The 17279-nt window shown below is 47.0% G+C and overlaps 1 protein-coding gene across 4 annotated transcripts in view; it reads right to left on the bottom strand.

Moving 5' to 3' along the window:
* Positions 1-9629: 9629 nt before the first annotated feature.
* Positions 9630-17279, bottom strand: part of SERTAD2 (SERTA domain containing 2) — a 97617-nt gene continuing 89967 nt past the window's right edge. For all 4 annotated transcript variants that reach the window (XM_077814033.1, XM_077814036.1, XM_077814035.1 and 1 more), the window contains one exon: positions 9630-15325. In XM_077814033.1, coding sequence (XP_077670159.1) covers positions 14365-15321 — 957 coding nt within the window. In that variant the 5' untranslated portion in view covers positions 15322-15325 and the 3' untranslated portion in view covers positions 9630-14364. The remainder of the gene's footprint in view (positions 15326-17279) is intronic.

Genomic DNA, 17279 nt, shown 5'->3' with positions numbered 1-17279 from the left:
GGACAAGAGGCCATAGGTTCAAACTACAGCACAGCAGATTTAGATTAAATCTCAGGAAAAACTGCCTAACTGTAAGAACAGCAGGACAATGAAACAGACACCTCGGGAGGTTGTGGGGTTGGACTAGATGACCCTTGCAGGCCCTTCTAGCCCTATGATTGTTTCTGGCCTTTGAAGGGTTGAATGTAACTCTTCAGATCAGGTTTCTGGTGCAAAGAGTCATGTTGGCGAGATCAACACAGCTTTCCAGGAATGGTCACGAACATTTGCTGACAATTCTTTGTTTCTGTGAACATTCCTGCCAATCAGCACGATCATTTGGGTGTTAGTGAAAAGTAAAAGGGGTGCGAACACAACCGCATTGAATTCAGGTGTTGCACAGTAGCAGCTATTCCTGGGGGGTCATTTTGACACAATCACCCAGCTTTCCTTAGACCGCTGTGAGGCACCTGCCTGACTTGGCAGACATACAGGCACTAGGCTCATGGATGGACTGGATTTAGCTGCCCCTCCTCATGTCAGTTTGGCTTCAAGCAGTGATCTCCCTTTCCCCTTTATCTCCCTTTCCCCATCCCATTTTTGCCTTGCATTCCCTCAATTTGTCTAGCTCACAGACTAAGGGGGAATGAACTCCCCCCCACACACACATACACACACGCCCCTCCAGCTGTGCAGGTGTAATCGGTGGAATTGCATGCATGTATCTGAGCGCCAAACACGGCCCATAGACATTGGAAGTAGGAAGGACCTACAGTCCTGGAGTCTTAAACTTGCACCTGTCCTGCCCAGGTCACAGGACCGCAGTGTTACTGGCCATGCAGGGTGGGAATCCCTTGCAGAACAGGTGGACAGTTAAAGTTCCAGGATTAGGTCATCTAGTTTCTCTGCTGCCCAGGCAGGATTATTCCCCAGCGCTCTGACAAGTTCATCTTTAAATGGTTCAGGCCATGCTGCTGGTTCCAGCTCCATAGTGCCCCATACTGAGGGGTACAGGGCAAATTCTGCCCTCACTTTTAGCCAGTGTAATGGCACTGACTTTGTGGAGTCTGGGGGGGAGGAGGGGCCAAGAGGGCAGAATTAGGAGCAAAGAGCTGCTCATTTTTTAACCCTTGAAGTCTATGTCTATAGAAACTATAAGGCAGCGGTTCTCCTTCTTATTTCTGTTTCAGGGGGGCTGTGACTGAAGCCCCAAGCAGCGGCGCCCCCCCACCCTCCCCGCCACTGCGGGGCTAAAGCCTCCAGGGCCAGGGACTTGACTTCTGTTTTCGGGGGCAGAGCCCAGAGGGACTCAGGCCAGCTCCACACAGCAGGACCTGGGGAGGAAGCGCCACCTCCACGCCCTGACTCACCTCAGCAGGCCAGCGAGACTGTCTGGGTTGTGTAGGGGTGCAACCAAAAATTATAACTCGGGGGGGAAGTGTGGCTCAAAAAGTTTGAAAACCACTCAGGGTGCAAACAAGGGGTAGCTCAGGGTGCAGGCAGGGTGGTAGCTAGGGGCTGTGTGCGGGGAAGGCCCCCACCTGCAATTGCTGCTCCCTGAGGGCTCTCTGAGCCCCAGAGCCGGATTCCCCTACCTGTGTGGCTCTTACCAGCCATGCAAGCAGTCAAAGGGAGCTGGGGAGCAGCTGCAACCTCGGGCACCAGCAACAGGAGGAGATGGGGGAATGCTACCGTTTCCCACTTCATGGCCCCAGCCAGAGTATTAGCAGCTGCCCAACCACTGCCCAGCTCCAACTTCTGGCCTCTGACTTGGCCTGGGGCTGGGGCCTCAGGAGAGAGAGGAGCTGGGGAAGAGAAGGAGGTGTCTGTGTTGTGGGGGAGGGGGATGGAGCTTCCCCTGGGACTGCCCCTTCTGGGTAAGGCAGTGTAGTTTGGATTGCAATGCTCCTATGCCCCCTAACTCCGCTCATGGGCTCGGGGCTTTAGTCCCATGGGAGATGGTAGGACTCAGGGTTTCATCCCGTTGGCTTCCGGCTTCAGCCCACCCAGGGGGCACCAGGGCTTCAGTCACAGGCCCTGCAGCCCCCCCCTGAAATGACTTGTGGCCAGGGGGCTGCGGACCTCCAGTTAAGAACCGTTGCTTTAAGGTGTAGGGTCACATTCAGTTTTGTACGTACGCTGGTAGAAGAGATGCCTTAAATCCTGGCCTTAAAAGAGTACAGTGGTGGAATATGTTCCCTTGCACTCACAAGCAGACAAACCGAGGGTGAAAATTTAACCTGCAAGTTCTTCAGTCTCAGTTAAAATAACTGGAAATGGTCCCCAGCTGCTGCGTTCAGATCTGCATGGGGACTCCCCCAAAGTCCATCAGGAATGTCTGGCTCTGGGCCTGAGGATTTGGGCCTGTAATGAAAAATAAGCTATGTTAGTTGTAGGCCAGCAGCTTCCTGAAGTTTTCCAGAACATTACACTTCACATAAATGAACTTCAGCAGGGTTCCCTGATAAACAGAGTAGGTTGTGGAGGGGTGGGATGTGTGCGTGAGAGAGAGATGCAAACCGACGTGGGGTACATCTACACTGCACCGAGTCTCAGCACCCAGGTAAATTGACTTGGGCTCATGGAGCTAAAAATTGCACCATAGCCCTTTGGGGCTCAGGCTGGTTAATGTGGAAAACCACAATACAAACCAATGAGATTCCAGCTGACGAAAAGGCAGCAGTTTCCCAATTATTCCATTTTCTCCATATCCTCACACACCAGCCCAGACAAGTGATTTATTTCCGCCTACAAGCAGGTAGAGACAGGAGAAGAACGAGATTCGGACAAAAAAGAGCTCGCTGGCTACCTCAGCTCTGCTGGAGAGTTTCCAAGCAAGGGAACTAAACTGACACCGAGCTGCCTAGGACTGTTCTTGCCTCCTCTGAGTGGGAGGCGGAGTAGAAACAAGCTCAACAGGTATGAGATTACCCTGCTCCAAAATCTTACTGTAGCTGCCTAGACAAGTAGGACGACCAAAGCAACAGCCACCTTTCGCTCCCTAGAAAGGAGGCAGGCGCCTATGCCCGACAATGCACTGCAGACCCTGCAGCAGCAGCATCACCAACTCTGGTGACTTTTCGAAAGCCTCACAACATTTGGGGTCTTTCTTAAAGCCCCAGCGCTTGGAGTCAGCTGATTTCACGAGACTCTCAGCTTTCAGTTAAAAATAAATAAACTTGGTCACTTGCCCTCCTGGTTGTGGAGAAAAGGTGATCCTAAGAACTCAGTAACCTCCCCCACTCCCCTTTATTATTTTTAACATCTACTGATTGTGAAGCCGGTCGGATGATTTTGGGAATACCTGAGGCATGATTTCTGAATGCTTGGGGGCTGCGATAGGAAGGCAGCGTCAGAGTGAGTGGCTGTATTCAGCCAGTAGTGATGGCAGCAAGTGTGGTGACAGGCCCCACGAGCCACTCACTGCACATACCCGTCAGGACAAAGCCTTTGCTTTCTCCAGCCTGGGTGCTGTCACTGGCCTAAGCCTCTCAGGCCTCAGGGGGCCTCGCACCAAAGCAGACTAACTCGTTCCCCCTGACTCAGTCTTGGCTGTATGACCCCACTCCTTGATGTCCCCAGGCAGTGTACATGGCCTGCTTTCCTAAGGGGGTAGAGACCTCTGGGATATAACCAGAGCCCTTCTGCCATCTAGCATGGGAAGCCCCTTCTCCTTGTGCATCCCATGGCCGAGGAGGCAGGAAGGCGGGGACACAGCGGGGGTCTCGCCTGGGGCAGAGAGTAAGGAACAGCGGAGGAGCCACGTATTGCAACTCACCTCTTCCCTGCCCTGTTTGCCGGCGTGTGAGTACGGCATTAACCGGTCCCACCTGCAGTCGCCCCAGGGGACGCCCTCTCAGGCTGGGGAGGCCGCTAATCAAACTCAGGGCAGAGTTCACTCCAGGCTGGAGTCTAGAAGTGGCCCCACTAGAAAAGAGAGAGAGGAATAAAACAACACATTAAATCTAATTAAACATTGTAAAATTGAAATGAACCTAACTGGCTCCGCAGGCCTAACCCTCAGCAAGTGCCTTCCTGCAGCCACGCACCGTGCCCAGCGTCCATCCCTCCCAAGCCAGTCGCAGTTGGCAGCAGTAATTCCTCCGGGAACTGAAATTGGGGGGCGGGGGTTGGTGTTTGAATTTACAGGGGCTGGAGGGATGGAAAACAACTGAAGAGGCAACACTGCATGTGACTAGTTGATTACTTGGGTGGGAATGGGGGTGTTCAAGGGGGCGGGGCGGTAGGGAAATCCCTAGTGGGTAGGCTGCCAGGGCAACCAAACGGGCTAGGAATTCATTGGAGGAGGGGTGGTAAAAGGACGCTGTGGTAGGAAAGATGGAGGACTATTTCCTTGATAAATATTGAGGGACATGCTTCCCGCTGCTCCAGCAGGCAAACGGGAGCGATTACGGGAAAGAGACAACCCCCCCCCACACACACACGCACACCCTTTCTCGTGGGGTGAACCTAGGCTCCAGTCTGGTCTTTAACTCCAGGGATAACATGTGCGAAAGGCTTTGTCCTGACAGGTGTGTGCAGAGAGCGTGTCTTGTCTACATGACTTTGGTTATAGCTACACTGGAGAAAATAAAAACAAGGCAGCGAGTCTCTGCTCTGGGTTTGTCTGCACTGCAGTTAGACACCCGGAGCTGGCCTGTGCCAGCTGACTCCGGCCTAAGGGGCTGTTTAATTGCAGGGTAGAGGTTCCATGAGTTCTGGGACCCTCACAGGGTCCTAGAGCCTGGGTGCCAGCCCGAGCCCTGACGTCTACACAGCAATTAGTCAGCAGGCCTTGGCCAGCTGGGGTTTGTGCCTGCAGGGTAGCCAGACCCTCAGAGCCCAGCTCAACTGATTTGGGCTCACCCTATGAGGCTAAAAGTAGCAGTGTAGGTGTTCCCACTTGGGAAGGAGCCCAGGCTCTGAAACCCAGCAAGGTGGCTGTAGGGGGGGGCACAGAGCCTGGGCACCAGCCCGAGCGGGCATGGCTACATTGCTATTTTTAGCCCCGTAGCGTGAGTCCCACAAGCCCAAATCAGTGGACCCAGGCTATAAGCCTTGTTTTTTTTTCCCAGTGTAGATGGCCCCATATTGCCCCAGGCACCACTGAACGGTAACAGTCCTTAGGCCTGGTCTACACACAGTGTAACTATTTCAGTTAGAGGGGATGTTGTTTACGGATATAGTTACACTGCTATAAGCCCCATCGTGTGGCTCCAGTGCCTTAAACTGGGATGGCTTAATCCCATTAAGGAAGGGGGCCTAAGCTACGCTGCTTTATGGTGCCTTTATACCAACAGAACTGCAGCGTCGTACTCGTATAACTGGCCTCATAGCGCTAAAGTGGGGCAGACGTTCGTGTGTCGCCGAGGCCTAGGGCACCTAAGTGACTTGGGCACTTTGAAACTGTTACCCAAGCCCTTAGACCGCAGGAGCTGGGCCAGGTTGACGAACACATGCCAGCGTCACACCTTTGAAGCCTAGCCCAGCAAGGCCTTTGCGGTAGTGAGATGGGCACAGAGCCCAGTGCTCTGATGTGAGGATGCGGGACACTGTTTTGCTGGTGCTGTTGCAATATGGGGGGCGAGGGGGAGGGTCACCGGGGGCCTTAGTGCACACACTATTCCAGTGCAGGCTCCCAGACAGAGTTTTTGGGTACAGTTTTGGAACAGACAGGAAATTGCACCTGCTCGTTGAACATTTTCTGGAGGAGGGCGTTCTCTCCCAGAACCCTCTTGTCTCTGCTGGTTCCTGCTTGCTTTTGGCTGGCTCCCAGCACAAGGAGAACAGAGGGTGAAGAAATGGCCAAAAAAAAAAAAGTGACTGTTTTAGTTTGGGGGTGTGTGTGCAATCTACCAGGGATGATGGATTCTTTCTAAAAAGGGGGGTGGGGGCATGAGGCCCTGCCCCCTCCATAGCCCCACCCCTGCCCCTCCTCTTCCCCCCCAAGTTCCCATCCCCCAGCCAAGCCAGAAGCTGGAGCCAGGCTGCAGAGCCTGGGCTCCTCCACCTACCCAGGGTAGGGAGGGCTTGAGAGCAGATCCCAACCCATCTCCCCCCTCCCCAGGCCTCCCACCCAGGGCAGTCCATGGCTCCCCACAGCTGCTCAGGCACCCGGGCCACGCTGACCTGAGCCAGGCTCCAGCTTCTGACCTGGCTAGGGAGTGGGGCCTGAGGGGGAAGAGGCCTGGCCTCAGGTTGGGCCAATGGCGAAAAGTGGACAGACCCTAGCGCTCCTCCCACTCCTTCAGATGAGCCCACCCCTTTACCCTTCAGTCTTACATTAACATTGGAGCCACCCCGCCCACTGCCCCTTCTCTACACCAACTCGGCCTTTCAGCTTCACAGAAACTGGCTGGATCCAGTGTCTGATCAGAAGCACCGGCAGGCTCCAGCAGTAATTATGTCCGGTTGCCCCAGGCCTAGGGAGTTGTTGTGATGCCTGTACTATGCTGCTGCTGGAAGGTTAGGGGAGGGGACAAGGAGAAATGGCGTCTCTGGTATGAACAGGGAGGACACCAGACACTCCTTGAACATAAAGTGATAGCCTGACTCATTGCCTGGATGGTTGGCAGCAGATGGCCGCATGAGCACGGGGGACATGGACTTTGGGAAGGGAAAAGGTGCACTTAGATTGTAGTTGCTCTCTTGATTTTTTGGGGGGACGGGGGTGTATATTTAAACTCTTGCAACTCCTCAATAGAGTGACTAATACACCTGCATGACTGCCCCATCCTTCCAGAGTGATCTAGGAGTCCAACTCAAATACCATGAGCCTGAGTCTGATCCCATCTACACTGATGTAATTCCACGGCCCTCCATGGTTCTGTACCTAAACAAACATGGAGTGAGGTCAGAATCGCCTTTGTCTGTACATATAACAGAGCACCCCTCATTTCCCTAACTTGGGATCTATAGTACTAAACAGCACAAGCATCTATTGTTTGAGCTAAAAGAAAAACTCTGTTATCTAGCAGCTGTAGTAGACCCTTCTCCTCCTACATGGACCAGCCATTAAAGGGAGACACAGATCACTCTGCCAGTATAGGGAAAAAATCAGAAAAGCCCTTATCTTATTGAATTGGAAAGATGAGCAGCTTTTAAAAAAGGGACAAATCCTATCCCCACCACCAATCTAGGCAGGCTAGGAACTGCATTCTACCAACAGCTTGAGATTTACCCAGAATCTATACCCTGTTCTGCAAAAGTAGCGAGCTATGGGAATAAATGGCTAAGATGTTTTAAAAATTAAATGTCAACCAAACTAGTAAAAACACAAAATCCCCAATCCCTTTACTAATCGTCTCCAGTTAGGTAATTAGGCTAATGATTCCTAAATATTTGATTAGGAATATTAGATTCCTTACGCACAAGAGTGAGTGTACAGTGCAGATGGGTGTGCTAGGGAGAGTGAGCACAAATTCACTCTGGTAAGATTCTGGTAAGGTATCTAAGAGTTTGGGAAGATGGTTTGCTTTATCATTGCACAGTTACATTCCACCCTTATTTAAATGGCTTCTGGTCTTAACAGAAATAGGAAAGCAAATTCCCCCCTGCTACATCATCACCAGCCTGTCCTTAAGCCTCGCACTCGTCTCATTGGCCTCAGTATTTTTTGTGCCCTGTATTCCTGCAGCCACTTGTTACTATTGCCGAGCAACAGACCTTAGCAGCAGCTGGTCTGCAGCAGTGTCGCAAGCATTCTAAATGCAGTGCCCTGCCATTGCTGGCTGTGATTCCGATGACATGAGCCAGTTCACTGCAGTGGAGACGGTGTCTGTGGCATGTTAAGACAGGAAAGCTCACTGCTTTCCTGAAGTTTCGAATCCCCAACTCAAGCTGCATCACCAGTGTCTGAACCTATGGCCCTGCCTGAATTTGTAAGAGACCACCACCTCTGTGAATACACGAGGCCATACGTAACCAGGATATATGATATGATTCAACCCCTCTGTACCTGGCCACAGCAAAACCCAGTCCTGATGTAGATTCTGCTCAGGAAGACTCATTATTGCTTAAAACTGCTCGAGCAAAGACAAGCCCTTGCCTTCTCCACTCCTGCTATCCTGGGAAGTAAATACCACTCACCAAGAGCTGGGGTTTTCAGGACAAATTTTTTGGTGGCCTCAAGAGTGCGGCCACCAACTCTTTCCGGTGGCTGTGCTCACACTTCTTCCTAAAACACTTAATAAGCTTTAGGAAAAACAAATAAATATGCACATAGATATCATTGTAGTTCCTTTACTGCTAGCTAGTAAGTCTGTTGTGAAAAGTGATACTTTTATGTTTGTTAATATCACTTTTCACAGCAGACTTACTCAGCCCAGGCAAGCCTGGGGACAAATTAAGCCCTGGATAGGGAGGTTGGGGGAGGCAGCTGGAGCCAGGGGTGATGGGGGGGGGGGAGGAGAGTGGGGGAGGCAGTGGAGCCCCACGAACTGAGCATTCTGCCCTGCCACCCCACAGCTGAAGCCCAAAACCTGGGCCCCACCACCCCTGGGAAAGTGCAGAACTCACCTGCTGCCTGCTCCTCTAGTGTTGTGCCCCAGGTAACTCCAGGGGGGTGCAGGGCTCAACCCCTGCTGGCAGCCCCAGCAAGCAACACCAACATCCAGGAGCAACAGGGAGGGAGAGAGGTCGCTACTCCCCCCTCACCCGCATCACAGCCCAGGAGGCTGTGGCCAACAAGAAGAGTCCCTGGTGGCCGCATTTGAGAAATGCTGACCTAAAGGGATGAGAGGGTGACATCTGAAATACAGCAGTGGATTATATAGCAAATGGTTCCAGCTGGCTTTTCATGTCCTAACTTAAAGTGCCTTCCGTCTCTTAAAATGGGACGGATTCTGTTCTCAGCTGCACCAGCTGAAATCCAGGGAAACTCCACAGAAGGCCCCAGGGTTACTCAGGCTCGCCCCAGTGCCAGTGAGAGCAGGGTTGTTCCCTCCTCTCTGTAAACTGACAGCCCCACCAGTCAAATGCAGCTACTGATTCTACATCTAACACTTGGTGATTAATACCACAGAACATAAAGCCAGGACCACACTGCTCCCACACTAAACTCAGGGCTGATCCACCTTGCCGACAGCCAAACCATTCGGAGGGGGCTCCGAGGGCAGAATCTTCCTGGGGGACATTCTCTTATTGTTGTCGGGGTGCAGGGTCTGCTCTCCTGGGGAATGAGCCACCCCCGCCACCCTGCACAGGCAACTAATGGGAGTCAAGATCGATCCCTGTGGAGGCCTTGTGCTCCCTCATGCCCCTCGGCCAGTGTGGCTCCAATCGAGCTATGCTACCAGCAACTGCCACTGGCCATGGTTGCTCTGAGAAGCTCTCTTACAAGGAAACTCCTACCATGGAGGGGGCTCCATAGGCAATGCAGGTCAAAGCTGTATTTACCTTTCCCGGGCAATCTCCACAGAGGAGCTAGGGGGTAGAGTGCGTGTGTCTCGCACAACTGGTCCCATTCAACCCTATGTGAGGCCACCTGTCCCCAACCCAGCTACCCCTAACTTCCATGGAGTACCCTAATGGGGATGGAGAAGTCTGGGAAAGCAACCCCCCTTCCTCGGTCAATAAGTCTCCCAAGCCCTGTCTGGATTCCCATTTAACACAATGTTTTGGTCATGAAAAAAAAAAACCGGGGACAAGAGTTTTGTATCTTTTAATTGTTTATTGTATAATATAAAACTACAAAAGTAAGACTGCTCATTTCCATGTACATTTGTCCAACTGTTTTGATTACAGCCCATACCTACATGTGAATACAGTAATCTGGTTTCAGATGTATATGTCTGTAATATTGCATAGAAAAGGCACAGCGCTAAGGTCTGTGGGGGGAAAAAAAAATACAGCCTTCTTTTTGACAATAACAAGCCCTGTTCAACCACCATGCACTGAACATGTCACACTATATACACCTTTTCCAGAATCTCTGCCTTTACAGATTCTAGCATGGATTACATTGTTAACCCTCGAAAAAGGTTTTGTTTTTTTAAAAAGGATTCCAGAATTTGCATTAGGCCTATTTTCTGAAAGGGGGGGGGGGGGAGCTTAAAATGAGCTAATTTCTGAGAAACATTCAGACTCATTAATGTATGTACTGAAAGCAACTTTCACAAGAGCAGGATGCTGAAATCTGTTCAAAATTAAATAAATGTTTACACCTCTTTGGAGTGAATTAAACCATTTCTCAGGCAGGAACGATTACAATTTGCTCATTTAGTTTTTGAAGAAAGTGTCTCGATCATCTTATTTTGTAGCTTACTGCAAGGAACATGACTAAATAGATGCCTTTAATTTTTAATACTTTACTGCTCCTCAAAGTTTCTTTTAAAAGGAATCTCTCCTTGCTTTGCATACAGATATGTATAGTCCACTCAGACTCTGAGCAGGGACTGTTATTGGGGCCCAATCCTATATTGCTAGCAAAATTCCCACTAAGAACTACGCGAATTACTTATGAGCAAGGACTGCCTGATCAGGCCCAGTAAGCAATAGTAAAATCAAAACCCATGCAAAAAAACATGGTGCACTTGGAAAGTGCATTTACAACTTTTTGTCCGTGTCTTACCATTTTGCACAAATGCAGCGTCAGTTCTTTGCACTTCCTGGAGCAAGGGCACCACCCTGCAAACTCTTGCTCGCTCATATAGCCCCACAGACTTCACGGGGACTCCCTGCATGAGTAAAGATTTAGGGCAAGTCTACGCTACAGCGCTCTATCGGCGCAGCTGCACCAATGCAGCTGTAGTGCGTCTGGTGAAGACGTGCTTTGCTGACGGAAGAGTGCTCTCCCATCGGCACCTCGGTGAGACACCAAAGCTCCGTCAGCAGGAGAGCGTCTCCCGCCGATATAGTGCTGGTGTGGACAGAGCGAAACTTGCGCTGCGGGGCGGGAAGCAGGGGCTTTTTCACACCCCTGAGTGACACAGGTTAGGTTGACTTAAGTGGTAGTGTAGACCTGCCCTTACTCATCCATTTACAAGATCACGCCCTAAAGGAACAGCGATGGTATGCTGACCTTGCTGCTGCGTCTACTCAAGACTCCATCCGACTTTAAAGGGTGCAAGAGCAAGCCCCTTTAAAGGAACTGACGCATTACAAGCCCGATTTTTTTGAGTAATTTTGAGTATTAAAATCTCCCTCATCCATCCTTTTTGCATATTTCAAACAACCAGACCCATACTGGAAAGGGGGCGGGGGGGATTAATGTGAACCGTGCATATCCCGAATAGAACCCAATGCATTTTCTCTGAATCAGGCTCCCATCCCCTTTTCATACAGATTTACATTCCTACAAGAGAATACATTCCTACCATACATTCTGTACATGTTACAATCCAGATGTTGTTAGCTTCACAATAAAATAAATATATTTACAATGAAAAAAAAAGGAATAAATAACTTATGAAAAAATCACTTCAAATCCAAAGCTCTTTTGTTCTGCTCCCATCTTGTCACTTCATTGCACATCATTGTCAATATCCATCACCTGGGTATTCATCTTTTATAAAGAATTCTTATCCTGACTGTTATACTCTGACCTTTGCAAGAAGGCCATGCTATAGAAAGAAAGTTACTGCCAAAGTAGAAGATTCCAACAAGCATTTCAATCTATAGAATTAAAGGTTACAGTTCAAAATAAGAATTACTGACCTTCTGCCTAATTTTATAAATCAGGTGTTTTGCTCTTTGTGTATCTCCTGCCAATTTCCTTTAAGTACTCTGTTATTAAGGATTTCCCTACTTTATTACCAAGAATACACAGATTTCTTTTGAGTGGTAAAGTAGATTTTGAGATCTTGTCTCCTGTTCTGCAAATACAAAGAGACTTCAAACAACCATTTTTAAACAGCAGTTCACTGCTCTGAAAATGGCATTTATTTGAACTGTTGCCTAACATATGGTGCTTGTCTAAAAACACAATTAACTAATCCAAAGAAAGGGCAGTTGTTAAGAACCGATTTACAATAACTTAGAACAACGATAATCAACTGCTTACCATGTTATTGTTCTGAACAATCAACATTATTGCATGGCTTTAGGGTTTTGTATACAGATTGATGCACCTTGTTGTAGCCAGGGTTTCTTGGGTGCTCCAGTTACAAAAGTTGCGGAGTCTGTGGCAGGATTGTTCTCTCACAAGGAATGGAAGCTGCTGAATGAACAACAGCCAAACATTACTGGATGCAAAACAGAGCAACCCTTCCCTAGCTGGCCCTGCGCCGGCAATTAAAAATGGTCCCTAATTCTACAGTTGGTTGATGCCATTCTGTTTGAAGTCATAAAATACTAGTATTGTAAGCGAACTATTGCGATTATATCAACATCTTGTGTCACTTAGTAATTCTCTTTAAAATATATTAAAACTGGCTGATTAATTAGGATCTAGAAGCATTTCCTAATTGTATGATGCATTGCATTTAGAGTAGCAGTTCCTTCATTGCAAAATTTATTTGCTTTGTGTTATGTGTGTGCATTATATATATTTACTAGTAAATATATATGGCCTGTTTAAAGTGCCAATTTATAAAGCTGCCTTTTTAAAGGCAGACAAGACCCAATTTTATCCATGACAAGAAGTGAGCAGAATTGACTGAATATTGCCAAATGACATAAAAACATAATTTAAAATTTCTTAAATAAATATAAAAGTTATTCCTAAAGAAGCCATAGGCATGTCAACAATATAGGTTGTAACCTGCACTCATCAGCTAAAGTACCATTGAAAAATTAAAATGCCATAGCAATTTCAGCAACAGGCATGATACATTGCAAACGGTTTTTTAAATTAAATGTACACCACAATGAATACAGAAATGCTACTGGTGCAGTAATGAGAAGACTTCTCAGGTGTTACAGGGGAGGGAAACATGCATAGAAAGCTGTGTCTGTATATTCATTGTAAAACAGGTCTATAAAGTGTAAAGCAGGTAACAAGAAACAAACCCTAGAGGAGATGCCAAGTGATGTAACACAACTGGCTCCAGTTTCAACAGCAATGGATACGAAGATAAGTCCATCCAGTGCAGATAAGAGATGAGCTTCACTGCAGTAATACTGAAGTTGCATTTTTCAGCACTCATTAACACAGTGAGGGAGAAAGAATGCTCCAAGAAAGGGCAAGTGGAATCTTGAACACAAATTAACTGGAACAAATACCACGTATGCCTTCTTTAAGAAAAATTACAACGAGATGTATTGTTTGTAAATGGCGTGTATATTCCCATTAAAATCATTCGCAGTAACTTCAGCTAAGGAAATGCTGACTTGCTAAAATGGTAACACATTTCAAGTAACAAAGACAATTGGCTGTTCCAAATTTAGGGGAAAAAAACCCAAAAACTTTGCTTAAAAATAAAAAAAAAGATTATACATTTGCTTGACATACTGGCTTCAGGATCAGGTTTTCAGTAGCCTTGATCTCACAAGAGAACACTTAGAATGAAATTTCACAATTATCTCCTGCCAACTGTTTAACATAGGTCTTGGAGTAGACATGGCTCTAAGGTTTTACAAATCACAGTAGTGCACAGGTGGCTACAGCAGCGAGTAAATATTTGTGAAACTCTTGTGAAACAGCCCCAGCCCTTTCTTAAAGCACTGTTTGCATTCAGGGAGACCCAACTGCAGATTTATTTGATCCGTTTTTCTCTTTGCACCATACACATATAAAACATTACAACTCTGTATAAAAGTACAAGTGGTTCTTGTACATCAATTATGCAGGAACTATGTGAGCAAATCCTATCAAAATAGCTATTTTTTGTGTGTATAAACAGCATTTTTTTTTTTTAGAAAAAACAATATAATAAACTGCAGAATCTGTACAAAAATATAAAATAAATTTGGGCAGCAGTTTCTGAACAGCCATGTAAATGCAACACTTAAAGAAGACTAGTTAATGCCTCCAAAGGGCTGAATTGCTAAGTCAACCTATACAGGGCTAAAATGCCAAAAAGGTACTGAGATTATCTAAATAATAAATTTTTTACCTCTTGCAATAAAACTTATAGAAAAAATAGACAAATATGCACATGCAAATTTACAGCTTTCCCCAACATAATCCTTGTGCTTAGCTTTTACAATTCAATTTGTTTGTCGTAAGATCATAGTAATATTGTCTACAATATGCATTCTTTCCTATACCAGGGTATTAGGTCTTCCTTGAGGAACCACTTTAAAAAAAATACATTGAAAGTGGTCATACATGGATGAAGGCACTCCAACTCTGCTTGAAGCAAAAACTAGTGTGATCCTTTTCTTTTAAAAAAGGCAAGCAAGGACGCATGCACAGTGCTGTGAATTTGGAGGGGCGGGGAGGGAGGGAAGGGTTGTGAAAATACTACCAAGTGTATATACTGGTACATAAAAAGTCGTTATACTTTAAGACCCAACAAGCACCTCCATTATGTGATCCAGTTCTGTGAGGTCCATTTTGAAAGGCTGATTTGGGGTTACTGGCTGACTGCTGTAGGGGGCGAGAGTTTTTAGGAGATCATCTGCTGAGACAGGAGCCATTTTTGAGGCAGCTCCTGTAGCGGATGTGCAAGGGTCAAAATCATACATAGATGTGTCAATGTCAGCAAACAGAATATCATCCAAGGTCAAGTCTGTAAGGAAACCTGTGGAAGTTGTTATCTCAAAATTGCCAGGTAAAGAGTCCATGAGTTTTGATTCACTTGTTCTGCTCTCTTGGACTCCCTCAGACTTTTGAACATTAGACTCACTGGAGTTATCTTTAGAGTCATCTGTCGTTGCTGCTGCTTCTGTTGCTACTACGACTGCCTCGGTAGAGGTAGGTGCTGGACAGAGCTCCTCAATTTCGTCCAAGGCCGAGGAGAAACTGTCTTTTACCGGTTGGACAGCTGGAGGTGGTAGTTTTGTAGGACCATCATGTTGGACAGTCTGGGAAGTGCAAAAAGTGTCATCCTCAAGCAGAGAGGCTGGGGTGAGGCAAGACTCCAATGGTGTAGTGATTACTAGGTCAGTGGGGTGAACTGGCTGAGAGGCAAGATGACTGAACGCAGGCTGAGCCTCTCGAAAGCTGTCACCCAGAGGGTCAGTAGGCTGTGAAGTGGTGATGAACACAGGCCTCAAGCTACCTTCTTGTTTGAGTTCCTCCTGGATTCGCCTCAGCATGTTGTTAATTAAAACTGTCTTTTGCAAGCTTGGCTCTGTTAATGGCCTGTGGTTATAAAGTTTCATAAGGGAAATGTTGAAGATAGTCTGGCGCTGTAAGGTGTAAGACACCTTAGATGGACCGTCAGTAGGAGACACCACTTTGCCTTCCAGCCCATCTTCATGCTCGTCAAACTTCCGCTTTCCTCCTTTTCCCAACATATATCTGAAAAAGAGGGGGGAAACCATTACAATAAATCATTAAAAATATTTATATCTTACAGCAAAACATTGTCTTTATGCTTCACACCAACAGCTCAGTGTCCAACAGTTTCTACCTACCCTCAGCAGATGTTCTACATATCAGTGACACAGACGGGTTTGAATCAGATCCCACTCATACTGGTTTCCCACTAGAGTAACTTCATTGACTTCAATGGAGTTACTCCTGATTTACACTGGTGCAATGGAGAGAACAGAATTAGGCACAGATAGCTTTTGCTCTGACTAGACCTACCTTAGTACAATGCTACGGCTGATAATTTAAACAAACCTAAGTCGGTAAATCCAAAGTATGGTTACAGCAGCAACTGTAACCCAGCCCTCTGCACACCTGTAGCATTTACACTGTGCACTGTACAAGGATGCAACTAATGCACGCTGTTAGGTGCATTAGTTGCATTCTTCTCATGCCAATATGGGCACACAGGGCAGAAATTAGGCTCTTCCATTCCTCTCTAGCATTTGGTGCTGCTTCCATCCACTCTGCGGCGTTGAGGCTGAGTGTCCTGCCCTCCTCCCTGCTAGGTGTATGCCTTCAAATATAGCTCTACTGTGGGCATTAATCATTCCCTGAGTTTTGAATTTACATTACCAATCATAACACTGCATTTAACTTAGGGGCTTTTATACTGAATTTCCCTTTTTATTTTAAATTTAAAAAATTCCCAGAAATTATACACTGAGAGATCGCAGAGCCTACTCTCTGGCATTCCGGATATATGTATACCCCAACTTGCTGTTTTACTCAAATGATTAAAATGAACTCTAGACCAGGAAATGCTCGTCTCACCTCTCCAAAGCACATACATGACAAATGAGGGAAAAAATCCTTTCAAGTCATTTAGACCATCCTCCTGCCAATGCAGGATTGTTCTCTCCTGTGTATTCTCCCGTTTAGCATAAAGTTAACGGCTACAGCCACAACTTTCAGAAAGTGACTAGTAATTTGGGGCACCCAAAGTTCAGGGTGCCCAAATTTAGACCCCTTAAAGGGGCCTGATGTCCAGAATGTGCTGAGCACACACCCTGCAGAAATCTGGCACCCTATAATCAAAACACACACACAAAAAATCACTGATCCTGGTCTATTAGAATATTTGTTTCTAGGCACTTTAATGTCCCAAACCGAGGCAGTCACAAATGCACAGCTAAGCTGGTCACCCTATTAACACTTAGCACTAAGATCATAATGGTCTGACAGCCTACCCTGCCACCACCTGCTCTTTGGCTCTCCCTGCATATTTGCAATCACTGTGGATCTTAGACCCTGACTTTCAAAGGTATTCAGCGTTTCTCTGCTCAGGGTTGCAAGGCCTAGGCCCAGATTCGCAAAGGTACTGAGGTAAAACCAGTGACAGCTAGGCACTAAATACTTTTGAGAATCTTGGCCTAAGTGGTTCACATGGCTAAGTCCCATTTTCATTTTATGCTCCTATGTGCCTAAAATCACATCTGGAACTGAGACTCAGCCATCTAAGTCACTTAGGCATTGCAACCCAGAGAAGCAATGCCTTTACAAATCTGAGAACTTTCCATTTTAATTTACTTAAGGGAAGGAGCTTCCATCATTTTGTTCGGGGCACTATTTAGGCTGAACAACAGGAAACGTTTCCTAACAGTGTTGTCAAAAGTTTCGTTTCACCCATTTTTCACCTTGTTTATTTGAAGAAACATCATCTGCCTTTTTCCAGTTGTTAGATTTTGCACGTAGAACATCCACACGCATCCGATGCGCATATCTGGCTAATCATACTGAATCAACAGGGAAATGACACACTACTGCACATGCACAATGTGTCTTATTTTTAAATGCCTAATCAAAGCACGTTCATCACTGAGGCCTACATACATGTCAAGTTGGAAGCTTAAAAATTTCTTTTGAGGTATCAGAGGACAAC

This window comes from Eretmochelys imbricata, chromosome 3 (assembly GCF_965152235.1).
Source record: "Eretmochelys imbricata isolate rEreImb1 chromosome 3, rEreImb1.hap1, whole genome shotgun sequence".
In the NCBI taxonomy this organism is placed as follows: domain Eukaryota; kingdom Metazoa; phylum Chordata; order Testudines; family Cheloniidae; genus Eretmochelys; species Eretmochelys imbricata.
Note: the sequence above shows the minus strand (reverse complement) of the source record. Positions and strands in the feature narration are given on the sequence as shown.